This window comes from Haliotis asinina, chromosome 14, assembly GCF_037392515.1.
Source record: "Haliotis asinina isolate JCU_RB_2024 chromosome 14, JCU_Hal_asi_v2, whole genome shotgun sequence".
Classification (NCBI taxonomy): Eukaryota; Metazoa; Mollusca; class Gastropoda; order Lepetellida; family Haliotidae; genus Haliotis; species Haliotis asinina.
In genome coordinates this window covers 31,984,844-31,997,043 of record NC_090293.1, presented here as the reverse complement: position 1 = coordinate 31,997,043, position 12,200 = coordinate 31,984,844, and the positions used below count along the sequence as shown (strand labels likewise).

At 39.2% G+C, this 12,200-nt stretch overlaps 2 protein-coding genes across 10 annotated transcripts in view; both read left to right on the top strand.

Moving 5' to 3' along the window:
- The window catches only part of LOC137262268 (EF-hand calcium-binding domain-containing protein 4B-like), a 79,369-nt gene that overhangs the window by 48,961 nt on the left and 18,208 nt on the right, over positions 1-12,200 (top strand). For 5 of the 9 annotated variants that reach the window (XM_067800079.1, XM_067800075.1, XM_067800080.1 and 2 more), the window contains 7 exons: positions 4,549-4,639; positions 5,400-5,495; positions 5,989-6,060; positions 7,073-7,188; positions 8,148-8,249; positions 10,711-10,782; positions 11,501-11,561. In XM_067800079.1, the coding sequence (XP_067656180.1) occupies positions 4,549-4,639; positions 5,400-5,495; positions 5,989-6,060; positions 7,073-7,188; positions 8,148-8,249; positions 10,711-10,782; positions 11,501-11,561 (610 nt within the window). Of the gene's footprint in view, positions 1-4,548; positions 4,640-5,399; positions 5,496-5,988; positions 6,061-7,072; positions 7,189-8,147; positions 8,250-9,927; positions 9,946-10,710; positions 10,783-11,500; positions 11,562-12,200 lie in introns of all 9 variants that reach the window. The other 4 variants (XM_067800081.1, XM_067800082.1, XM_067800077.1 and 1 more) reach the window with 2 other exon arrangements.
- Positions 1,846-2,340, top strand: LOC137262271 (Kruppel-like factor 18). The gene is given in 1 exon segment (XM_067800084.1): positions 1,846-2,340. A coding segment is annotated over 1 exon segment (495 nt).

The window sequence follows — 12,200 nt, the reverse complement described above, 5'->3', positions numbered from 1 at the left end:
GGAGGTGTAGCTACTTTTGGGTTTGGCATTGGGTTGTCCTGTTATGATTCACGTTGGGTTGTCCTTGTGTATTCAATGAAGCAAACCATAATCCCTTCAAGTATTCAATTCGCTGTTCATGATCACAACAGTCAAATATATTTATGGATATGTTGAATTTTTTTTGTTTGTTGAGTAGAAGACAACTGTAACATCCAGATTTGCAATGAACATTTTTGTTTTATGAGATACTGAAACAACGTGGCATCTACTATTTCCATACAGGTATGACTTGTGTAATTCAGTAAGGATTTGTTCATATTCTCTTTCTGATCAGGGTCAGTGACATGAAGCGTTTGCTCGTCACTCTGAAGACCTACGTTCGATTCCCCACATAGGTACATTGTCTGAAGCCTGTTTATGCTATCCCTTGCAGTGATATTGCTGGAGTATTGCTAAAAGGGACATAAAATTATACTCCTTCATCCCAGCCAACCCACTCACTTTCCAATACCTAATCATGCTGAGAAGACACAGTCTGTCATAACAGTACAGTCAAATATGATAACTGTTTATTCAGGATCAGGATAGCGTGTGAAAGACCATGTGTCAATAGCTAGTCATGATGATAAGACACAGTCTGTGACATAAACAGTACAATCAAATATGGTATAGTCACTCGTGAAGACCAATGTACGATTCCCCACATTTTTACCATGTGTGAAGCCTGTTTATGGTATCCTTTGCAGTGATATTGCCGGAATATTGCTAAAAGCGGCATAAAACTAAACTCCCTCATCCCAGCCAACCCACTCACTTTCCTGGAATACCTAATCATGCTGAGGAGACACAGTCTGTCATAACAGGACAGTCAAATATGGTAACTGTGAACACAGGATCAGGATAGCGTGTGAAAGGTCATGTGAAACATTTCCCTCCAAATGTCACACATTGTCTGTAAGTTTGCCATTGTAGCCAGCATCAACTTAGGTGGAGGTAAGCAGAAATGTTAGATTGTAAGTCCTGATGTGAGACATTGTTTGTGGAATAGCTGCTTGTGGATGTGCAGTGGGCCTTGTAATGTGAATACAAACTAGTCCTGATGTCAACTTCCATCTGTATTAGCTGGTTCATGAGATATAGCAGTGGGGGCGAGTAGGTGCATACCTTAGAGGATAGACAGTTGGCTGGCAAGTATTAAACATCCATAGGTTCTTTTGTGGAAGGAGTGTTGCAAAAATAATTTTAGTACTGTTTCTCATAGGATGTGTAAAACCTTTTCACTAGTTTGTGCTATTTCTGGATAATGGTCCAGCTGAATCATGAGTTTGGAAATCCCAAATTATGTTGAAAATATAAACTTCTTTATTTCTCCTGTCAGATTCAAACTTTAATAAATATCGTAGTTTTCATATTCAGAGTTAAATTTGGAAAAATGGCAAGTTAATGTTTTTGTTGTGAAGTTTACTGTGGAAGCTTACTGAACCAGTACTCATTGGGACTGAAGGAATAATCTGGTTTAGTCAAGGTGCTGGATTGTAGAGCTTATGGCAAATGTACAAGCCATGGATGGAGCTGAGATTGTATGCCAGATGCCGCTTTTGACAGCTCCTACTGTATATGATTAAAGGATTATTCATCTTGTGACACCTATATCATTTGGCCAAGGCATATTATACTTTGCAAATTAGATGATATGATTTTATTCAGGGACAATGATAAGTGTTGTTACAGATGATTAAAGAATGTTGTTGATACTAACATGAGCATCTGACTAGTATTGTGGCCACCTGACCTAATAATATAACAGCCTGACTTAGTAGAATGGCAACCTGACTTAGTAGAATGACAGCATGACTTAGTAGAATGACAACCTTACATAGTAGTATGACAACCTGACATAGTAACATAACAACCTGACTTGGCAATATAACAACCAGGCATAGTAGTATGACAACCTGACCTGGTAATATGACAACCTGACTTAGTATTGTGACAACCTGATTTGGTAGTATGACAACCTGACATAGCAATATGACAACCTGACATGGTAATATAACAACCTGGCATAGTAGTATGACAACCTGACCTGGTAATATGACAACCTGACTTAGTATTGTGACAACCTGATTTGGTAATATGACAACCTGACATAGTAGTATGACAACCTGACATAGCAATATGACAACCTGACATGGTAATATAACAACCTGGCATAGTAGTATGACAACCTGACCTGGTAATATAACAACCTGTCTTGGCAATATGACAACCTGACATTGTAGTATGACAACCTGACATAGCAATATGACAACCTGACAAAGTAATATGACAACCTGGCTTGGCAATATGACAACCTGACATTGTAGTATGGCAGCCTGACATAGTAGTATAATAGCCTGACTTAGTCATACAACAGAATTTGCACAACCTGAATATCAAGCAGAACAGCCTATCTTACTGCTACGACAGCGTACCAGACTCTCTAGTCTGACCACCTGAATCTAGACCCATCAAAGCAACCCTCATCCAGTTCTCCCTGAGGCTGAATATCTGTTAAGACAAGTTCAGTTGCATTTTATGCACTGGATCCTGAATTAATGACCATGGACGTTCCATATGTGAAACCAGCAATAGACAGTGTATTAGCCTAGTTTACCAAGCCCAGTATTGACATAGCGGGCTCTGTGATATGTGCACAGTGGAGCACAACCATGTCGTGAATCACATGCCAGGACACCTCTGTCAGAGATAAGCTCCATATTTCCTGTGTTTTGACCCTCAACTTTGCTGTGGGGGTTTGATAGAAGGCAATGTTGAGATGATTAAGGCTTGGTATTTAGTGTAGTATTGGTAAGTAGACAGATGCTGGCTCGTGTAATCATGTCAGCAGGTTGGCCCTGCTTCAGGGGTGAAGTTATGCTGTCTGTAATATGATATGTTTATTTGAGTTGATATACAGATGGAATTGGTTTGGCCTGGTTCACAGGCTGTAACTCTTTTATAATGTAAAACACTGTGGCTGTCCTGTTAACTTAAAATTCTATCTTTTTCAGTCTTGAAATTCATTAATTTGTTATTTTTTAAAATCATGTGCCATTGGAAATATGTTATGTACAAACAGGAGCACTAGACAAGAAATAGGAACTCATGCAGTGAAACAGGAACACCAGAGCGGAGTTAGGAACATTAGAGCGGAGATAGGGACATAGGAGTGGAAATAATTACACTGCAGTGGAAACAGGAACATTAGAGTGAAAGTAAATACTAGACGGGAAATAATTTGGAATATTACAGTGGAAATTATAAGGAACACTATGGTGGAGATAGGAACACTAAAATGGAAATAGGAACACCAGGGTGGAGATAGGGCCACTAGGGTGGAGATAGGAACATTAGAGTGGAATCCTAGAGTGGAAATAGTGACACTAGAATGGAGATAAAAAGATTAGAGTGGAGGTAGGAACAGTAGAGCGGAAAAAGAAGCACATTAGAGTGGAGATAGGAATACTAGAGTGGAAATGGGAACATTAGAGCTAAGATACGAGCGGAATTAGGAACATTACAGTGGAATACTAAAGTGGAGATAGGAAAACTGGAGTTAGTGAGTTTAGTTTTATGCCGAACTCAGTAGGAACACTAGAGTGAAAATAGGGACATCTGAGTGGAAATTGGTAAAGTTTCTGTAGCCACCAATATTCCTCTGCAAGTACAAATGTGAAAGAAGAGAACAAATCATATATATACTGCAGTCATTGCGATCCCTGTAGACTTAGTAGAGATGTCACAGATTGAATACATGTTTCTTCTCTCCCCTGTGTGAAATGAACATTAGATGATGTCAAACACTTACTTTGTTAGTAACAATAGTGATTATCTCTGTCTAGTGAACTGTTCACACCTAGAGATTATAACATGATATTGTTGAGGCATTATTCCAGCTATATGGTGGCAGTGTGGAAATAACAGCATGAGTATTGATCTACACAAATGGGAGACGATGACATGTTTCGATAAGTCAGTAAGTCTGACAACCTGATCCCATTGGTCACCTGTTACTTCAAGTAGAGTTACAGAAGGGTAACTCTAACCAGCATCTTCAGGGGTAGAATGATATGGAACTGATTTTATTAGACATTTGTGTAGATTGTTTACCCACTTTGCTACCTCTTCTTCTAGGCAAACCTGTCATTTTGTCAGCAATATTTTGAATCCCCTTGTATCTAGTTTGGTTATGCCAGCTAAGATGTTGCCCTTATACACGGGCTGGTTCATAGTAATACATGTAATTGATTTATAGAGTACCAATGGGCTGCAGCAGAGAATGCTCTTGATCCCAAGGCAGTTTTGATGTGAGGTTGTGTAAGCAGTAGGGTGGTTGACGAGCAGGGCAATCAACTTGGGACATGGAGATGAATGAGACTTTAGAGATATTGAGAAAACTTGTTTCCACAGATGCAGCTGTGAGTAAGAAGTTTGCATTGAATTCTGCTTGATACAGGTAGCCAGGATCAAGGGTACATCAACCCCAGCTTAAGATGTCTTACTAATTCTTGAATTTTGTTTCAGCAAAACTACTGCTCATGATGAAGAGGTGAGAAAGCTGTATGAAGAAATGGAGACCCAGATAAAGCAGGAGAGAGACAGAATACTGAAAGAGGTATGTGTTAGGGGCTCTCACCAAGCACTTGTAATCAGTTCTCAGTCAATTGTTCAGAATTTTTAGAGGTCCGACCGTCGCTAAATGTAATCTTGTGTCCATGTTATAGTGGATGCCTTGACAGATAAAGGCTGGTGTAATAATCTGGCCATGTTATGACAAAAGACCTTAAATCTTGTGCTTGTTGTCACCCTTCCTGGTGCTTGGCATTATGGGAATGAAACTTGAACTTGCTGTCTCACAAAGTATCCAGTTTTAACTGTAAAGCTGGTCTATGTCTAGATTGGTGCAAACTCTATGTGTTAGAATGTATCTACTGCAACCCATGATTGCCATAAGAGGCGACTGACAGGATCGGGTGGTCAGGCTTGCTGACTTGGTCGACACATGTCACTGTATCCCAGTTGCGTATATTGATGCTCATGCTGTTGATTATTGGATTGTGCCTTTCTTTAGATATGTTCAGCCAGGTTTGGAAACATTTGGTCACCTGGTTGTCTATTTGGTGACCTATTGTGTTGCCTGGTTACCTGATGTGACGACTTAGTGACATGACCTAGTGACCTCACATGGTGACCTATTGACCTGACACAATGACCAAGGAACCAGACATCGTGACCTGACACAATGACCAAGCAACAACACATCGTGACCTGACACAATGACAAAGCAACCAGATATTGTGACTTGTCACAATGATCCCGTGACCTCACAAGGTGACCTATTAACCCTGTATGGTGACCAGTCACTGTCCTTACAGGAGAAAGCCAAGGAGAAGCAGCTTCGTGACGAGATGGAGCGTGAGATTTGGGAGAAAGACCGACAGCTGCAAGAGTTGCTGCAGAAACACCAGGAGGTAGGCTGCCTGTGTCATCTGTCTAACACTAAAAAATTTATCAAAGATTAGGGTGACCTGTAGATAGTTTTATGGAAATTTATTCTAGGTTGTCCATCCTGAGCTAATACTTATTCTCAGTATTATTCATTGCACTCCTTCACTGAGTGTAACAAACAATAGCAGGAGGTTGCAAGTTTCCATAGACTGCCATCCTGAGATTCCCTTGTACATTAATCAGTGCTAAATCAACTGACCCACTAGAGCGACTATGTAGGCTATTCTTTTCTGAAAGTATTCATCATGCTGAAAACGTGAGTTTGAGTCCACACATAGACACAATGTGGGAATCCCATTTCTTTGTCTTCCCCACCATGATATTGCTGCAATATTGCTAGAAGTGGCATAAAACCATGCCCACTCACTCACTTACTATCAAAGCTTACAGTAAGTATTTTGCCATCAGAGTACAGACTATTCATGCTTGATGAACAGTTTCTTTTGCGTGTCTTAGATGGAATCCCAGCTGGAGATTCTCAATGCAACAGAAGCAGAGACAAAGCAGGAAAATGAAAAACTGATGAATGTGAGTATGCTCCTAGAACTGAAATCAGTTCGATCTGAAAATGACAAGGTTTTAAACACTGTGATTAACCATGTGTATGTATGGTCTGTCCAAACAGGTGTTTTAATCCTGAGGATGTTATTGTAATTGATACCTCTTATTGACCATTTGGTTAAATCCAATCAGAGATGTGTTATTGTTAACGAAACCTCTTACTGACCGATCAGTAGTATCCAGAGGCATTCCATTATGATTGTAACGTCCTGTTGACCTGTCAGTCACATCCAATCAGAGGTCCCTTCACGATATGGCTGAAGTATTGCCGATGTGACATTAAATATCAACTCACTCCAATGAGAGGCATGTTATGATTTGAAACTTCTTACTGACCAATAAAATATAAAGTCAGTGTAAGGAGTTCTTGATTATTTCATCCTTTCTAGTATGTTGCACACTACGATACATTTGTAACAACTATTGTATTTGGGATTACTTTTTCTCAAAGCACAAATTCTAGTACTTTGTTTTGGGTGAGTCCCATCCAAAGTTTGATGGCTGACTGTTTGCTGGCGATTAGGTGCCTGACTCTGATTGTGTGGGTTCAATTCGCAGATGGCACTCAACCCAGCAACCATCCTAGAATCTGTACATTGCTAAGAAAGTGTAATCCCAAATATAACGTATGTTACATCTGACCACTTTCTAAATCACATTGTGTGATCACAGAGGGAGAGCCATGCTAGTTAGCACTTATCAGCAGGGTACACAATATTCACAGTCTAGACTACCAGTTTGCCGACTTCAGTTTTTGTGGAAGCCTGTATGCCTGAGTGGGTTAGACGGCTGGCTTTGTGTGCTGGCGATTCGATGCTTGACTCTGATTGTGTGGGTTCGATTCCAGATGTGACTTAACCCAGCAAACATCCTAGAATCTGTACATTGCTAAGAAAGTGTAATCACAAATATGATATGTTAATCGACCACTTTCTAAATGGCATTGTGTATTCATTGTTGTGCATGTGGTGTTGTCCAGGAAAAAGAGAGGTTAGAGGAGCTGCTTATAACCTCCCAGGAAAACTTGGAGGAATCCAAGACTTACATCAACCAGCTACGGGAGAAGGACAAGCATCACACCAAGGAGAGAGCTAGGTATGTCCAGTGCCCGACTGACAGCTTCCTCTGTTGTCAAATAGTACTATATACATAGTAAACCGATCTTTGTAGATACTTTTCTAAGTCTGTAATCAGTCAATTATCAAGTTTCACATTAGACTCCATTTCGGGTGGTGGGGCAGCTTCAAGAGTTTGTTCGTCATGCCAAAATACGTGGGTTTGATGCCCCACATTGGTACAATGTGTGAAGCCAGTTTTGGGTGTCTCCTGTCGTGATATTGCTAGAATATTGCTAAAAGTGGTGTGACACCATACTCACTCACTCTTTAATGAGTGAAGTTTCTGTTTTGATGAAAGCGATAAGTGTTAATGGCCTCAATGAGTCTTGAGTGGGTATTATGAGGGTAGGGTCTTGATCCACAGTGTGTTCATACCCTCACCAACTATCTAAGTCTATAGATATTCACTGGACTATGAATGTCATAGTGCTCAGATGATACATATTTGTTCAGAATTGTACAGTTGTCATTAGTCACAATGTAAGTGATCGCCAGCTATAGATAACCAGCTGCTTATCAAGGGATGCACTTGACTTTAGTTTTCTGCAAATCAGTTTGACAGTGAATCACTGATGATTGACTGATGAGAGCTTGAAGATTTTCTTGATTTTCATTTAGAGTTGACTTTAATATTTTTAATATTACCTTTCTCCTTTCCCCTTCTTTGTCCTCATCAAGTTTAATTTCCAGTGTTGGTAATCTGAGGTTTTGATTTATTTTGAAGGCTGAGGTTCTGGTACATTTGAAAACTTTTCTTTGTGTTGGTATTGGATGGTGAATTGATTGGGATTTTCATCATCTTGCCATCCTTGTTGTATATTTGGTGAAAGGGGAAATCGCTTACCTGTAACAATATACATTTGTGTATACCTGACGCAATACCTTTGCTGAAATTAGGATAAGGTTAAACATTTCATACCTTTCTTTCTCTGAAAGAATTTCAGGATTTGAACTAAGGGAACACAGGGGAGGTAATCCTCGTGTGCTCAAGGGGAGACTACTCCTGGGAAATGAGGAGCCTCTTTCTGATAGCAGGAGGTGATTTTTCTTGTGGTTAAAGCTGCAGTAGGCACAGTGATGTAGCAATTAGAAAGTGTAGAACTAACTAACATTGCATAATATATGCCATTTAATGCATAATAGTGTTATCAGTGAAACCATGGCGGTTGGGTAGCCTAGTAGCTAAAGTGTTCACTCATGACACAGGCCTGGTTTGATTCCTCACATGGTATTATTACGGGAAGCTCAATTCTGCTGTCTACTGCCATGATATTGCTGGAATATTGCTGAAAGATAAAACCATATACTCACTAATTTGGGGAATATATATAAAGATTTCTGAAAGTGATCTTGACCTTGGATCATGAAATGGGTGAGTGAGTTTGGTTTTACGCTGCACTACTTAATATACCAGCTATATGGTGGCAGTCAGTAAATAATCAAGTCTTGACCAGACAATCCGGTGATCAATAGCATGAGCATCGATCTGCACACTTGGGAATTGATGACATGTGTCAACCAAGTCAGCGAGCCTGACCATCCGATCTCATTAGTCACCCCTTACGAGAAGCATTGTCACCTTTATTGGCAAGCATGGGTTGCTGAAGACCTATTCCACCCCAGACCTTCCATCCTCGATATCTCCAGGGTATACGTTCCGATAAGTCTCCACTATACCCTGGACGCATCTACGGCTCTGCCCGATAAATTTATTACCTCCCTTGGCTGTCTTTTGATCCAGTCAGGTGTCTACGCTGGGAAGTTGAGCGAACCAATCACAACTCACTTTCGTTTTTTTAATTATCTAACCGATTATACTTGGCAACAGAAACAACGCAGAGGTTCTCTGGAAGAGTTAGAAGGCGTTCTTGCATATGTTGTTTTAAAGTTTCCAACCTGTCAATTTATTTGTATGATTTCCCTAACATCTGGGACGCACTGTGGGCAAACCTTCGCAGTTGCGATCGCTACCTTTGTTGACACTGGCAAGCTCAGTTATAACGGCGGCCTAGCTGATTGGCTACTGTGAGAAGGCGGAGCCAGCAAAGGGAGGTAATAAATTTATCGATATCGAGGATGCAGACCTTCATGGGTCTCATGAAATCAGTAAACCTGGAATTGTGGGCTGTATTTGTTAAAGAACTCAACAAATATGCAGGTCTGCTAGTCAAATTTAGTCACTTGCAATTCATCTTGCCCAGCTGTTAAGGTGAAATAGCCAATTTCTTTTAGCCAAACAGAAACAAATTATCATTGAAAGGAAACAACTCTCCAACTTTGAAGGGTTTTGAAATAGGAAGAGTCTTTTCTACATGATTCAGAATTTGCTCAACTGGTTAGAGTTTAGCACTATTTTTGTTGTTGGCAAAAGATCATTTTTCTCTTTTCCAAAGCCCATTTTGCTGAGATATTGATGCTAATTGGTATCTGGTAATTAGGCAGGATGATTAAAACAATGGCTAGAACATTGAAAGTTTGGGGCAGTGGGGTAGCCCTGTGTTCAAAGCATTCTCTCGTCATGCCAAAGACTTGGGTTTGATTCCCCTCAAGGGTACAATGTTTGAAGCCATTTCTGGTTTACCACATTGTAATATTGCTGGAATATTGCTAGAAGCTGCATCAGAGCAGACGTATTCACTCACTGTCTCACAGAGTTGGGGTACTGTTTCCTTTAAAATTGTCTTTTCTCATAAAGGGATGCCATTCTTGTTTACAGTCTGATTACTTCAAAACTGTAAGCACAGTCAATATTGCCTAATCAACACAATTTGTGTCAAAAATACATAACCTTGCTTCCTCATTGTAACCCCACCATGTGCTTAAGTCTTCTTTTATGCTTGTCATTGACAAAAGACTAATGTCAACAGATGTGTTAAACTCAGAGAAATAGAGCCATTGTTGGGTAGTGGTACTTCTTTGAATTTAATAATCCATCCATTCAGAAATCATTAACATTTAGCAGCCTGCTTAACATAACCAAGTGTGAGCCATTCACTGTATTTATGCCTGTGCAGTAGTCACATAAATGGCTTTGATTTGCATGATATTACCATGTGTGTAGTGGACGGAGAGACAGCATAATCTTAGGATTGTGTAGTATATTACGTCAGTATTAGCAGTCTGTATCCCTGCTTCACAGTTGCTATACTTGCTCACTTCAAACATTTGCTGGTATAATTAATTTTTTTTTGTGTGTTGTGAATTAGATGTGATTGAGATATTCACTAGCCCTAGAATTTAATGAGATTTTATCATGTAAGAAGAAACAACTTTGATTTATGACAGTAATTGCAGAAATATGACATTATTTGATCCCTTTGAAACGTTTGTTTATAAAAAAGTCTGTAAAAAAAACATGGTAAGTAAATTTACATATTTGCAGGTCAGATTCCATGTACAAAACAGACAGGGTTTGTATTCCAGTAAATTACACCAGATGTTTGCTGCATTGTGATTGGTGAAGTATTTGTTTGATAACTAACCATGTTGGCTGTTTCAGAGCTGCAATGAGGATGACTGAGGGCATCGCCTTGGAGAGAGAGAGTCTTGTGAAGCAGCTCGATTTGCTCAGGTAGGTTTACCATGGAGGGATGTAGTCAAGTAGTGAAAGTGTTTGCTTGCTATGAACTGAATTTTCTACATGAGTAGAGTGTGTGAAGTCAGTTCTTGGTGTTACCTGTCATATAATCAATTATACTGTTTAACTCATTTTTTAAACAAGTGAGAAGACAACGGTTCCAGTATCATTGAATCAGGCAGTGTAGCTCAGTTAAGGTGGTGGAGTAGCCTAGTGCGCCTCGTCACTCTGATATGGGTTGATGTTTTGGGCTTTATTTTCATATATATATATGATATATATGATATATATATATACATGAGGACAACATGGTACTACCAGTTTACCACAATATGCTTTTCAAGCGATAGGTATTGTAATATTTTGGTATATTGGACAAAGAACATACATGAAGTATTTGTGATTATCTTATCGTATGGTTTGAATTGAAATGTTTTCTTTCGTTTTTCAATGACAGAATTGGGTACCGTGAAACTATAACCTGATGAAAAGAAAATAGAATTTTGAGAGTGCTGTTATCAGAACCATAACATATATTTGTAGGGATTTACAATGAAGAACATTGGATTGACATGTACAATTAGTGTCACCTAGTTCCCAATATCTAGCAATACGTATTGTAATGCGGGTACCTGAATCACAGTGTATTTCAATGTGATTTATATGCCAATACACAGCCAAAATAAACATGAATTCATTCCTTACTTTCCAGGGATATGAATCGAAAGTTGAGAGATGATAAAGACGAAGCTGAGGCCGCAGAATCAAGGCGGGTATTGTGTTTTCGCTTTGCTTCTTCTGCTTTGTCTGTCCATGTGTTAATCATTAGGGTTTCCTAACAACTATGTGTGTTTGGAGAGTAATTTTCTTTTTTTTTGTAACATTTTTTATTCACTTTACTTGGTTACAGGATATACGAGTAGAATAGAATGTAACAAATTGCATAATAAAAAGGTGGACAGTACGATATATTTCGTCCTTGAAATATCTGGATTAAACAGTACAGCTGATACACAGATGATACAACGAATGCAAGAGGCTCGTTTCTAGTTACATTACTGTAGCAGTAACATTCCATTTTCTGTAGAAGTGTTTCATGTTGACGTTTTTCTTAACAATAAATTTGTGTTTGGAGAATAATTAACAGTGATGCATATGGCATGGTTGTAAATTACTTGCGAATGTTTATTTTTACGAAAATGTTAGAACGTGGAATACACATGTAAAATAGATATGGCTTATGGCATGTATGTTTTTAAGTAAAAATTTTCAAATAAATATGCAACAGTATAACTCTGCGTGCGTGCGTGCATACGTGCGTGTGTTTTCAAAGCAGTGTAGCTTTAGAATAGTTCTCTGTACTATTTCCCTGCAACTAACTATGGCAACTTCGATGAATGGGTGTTGTATAG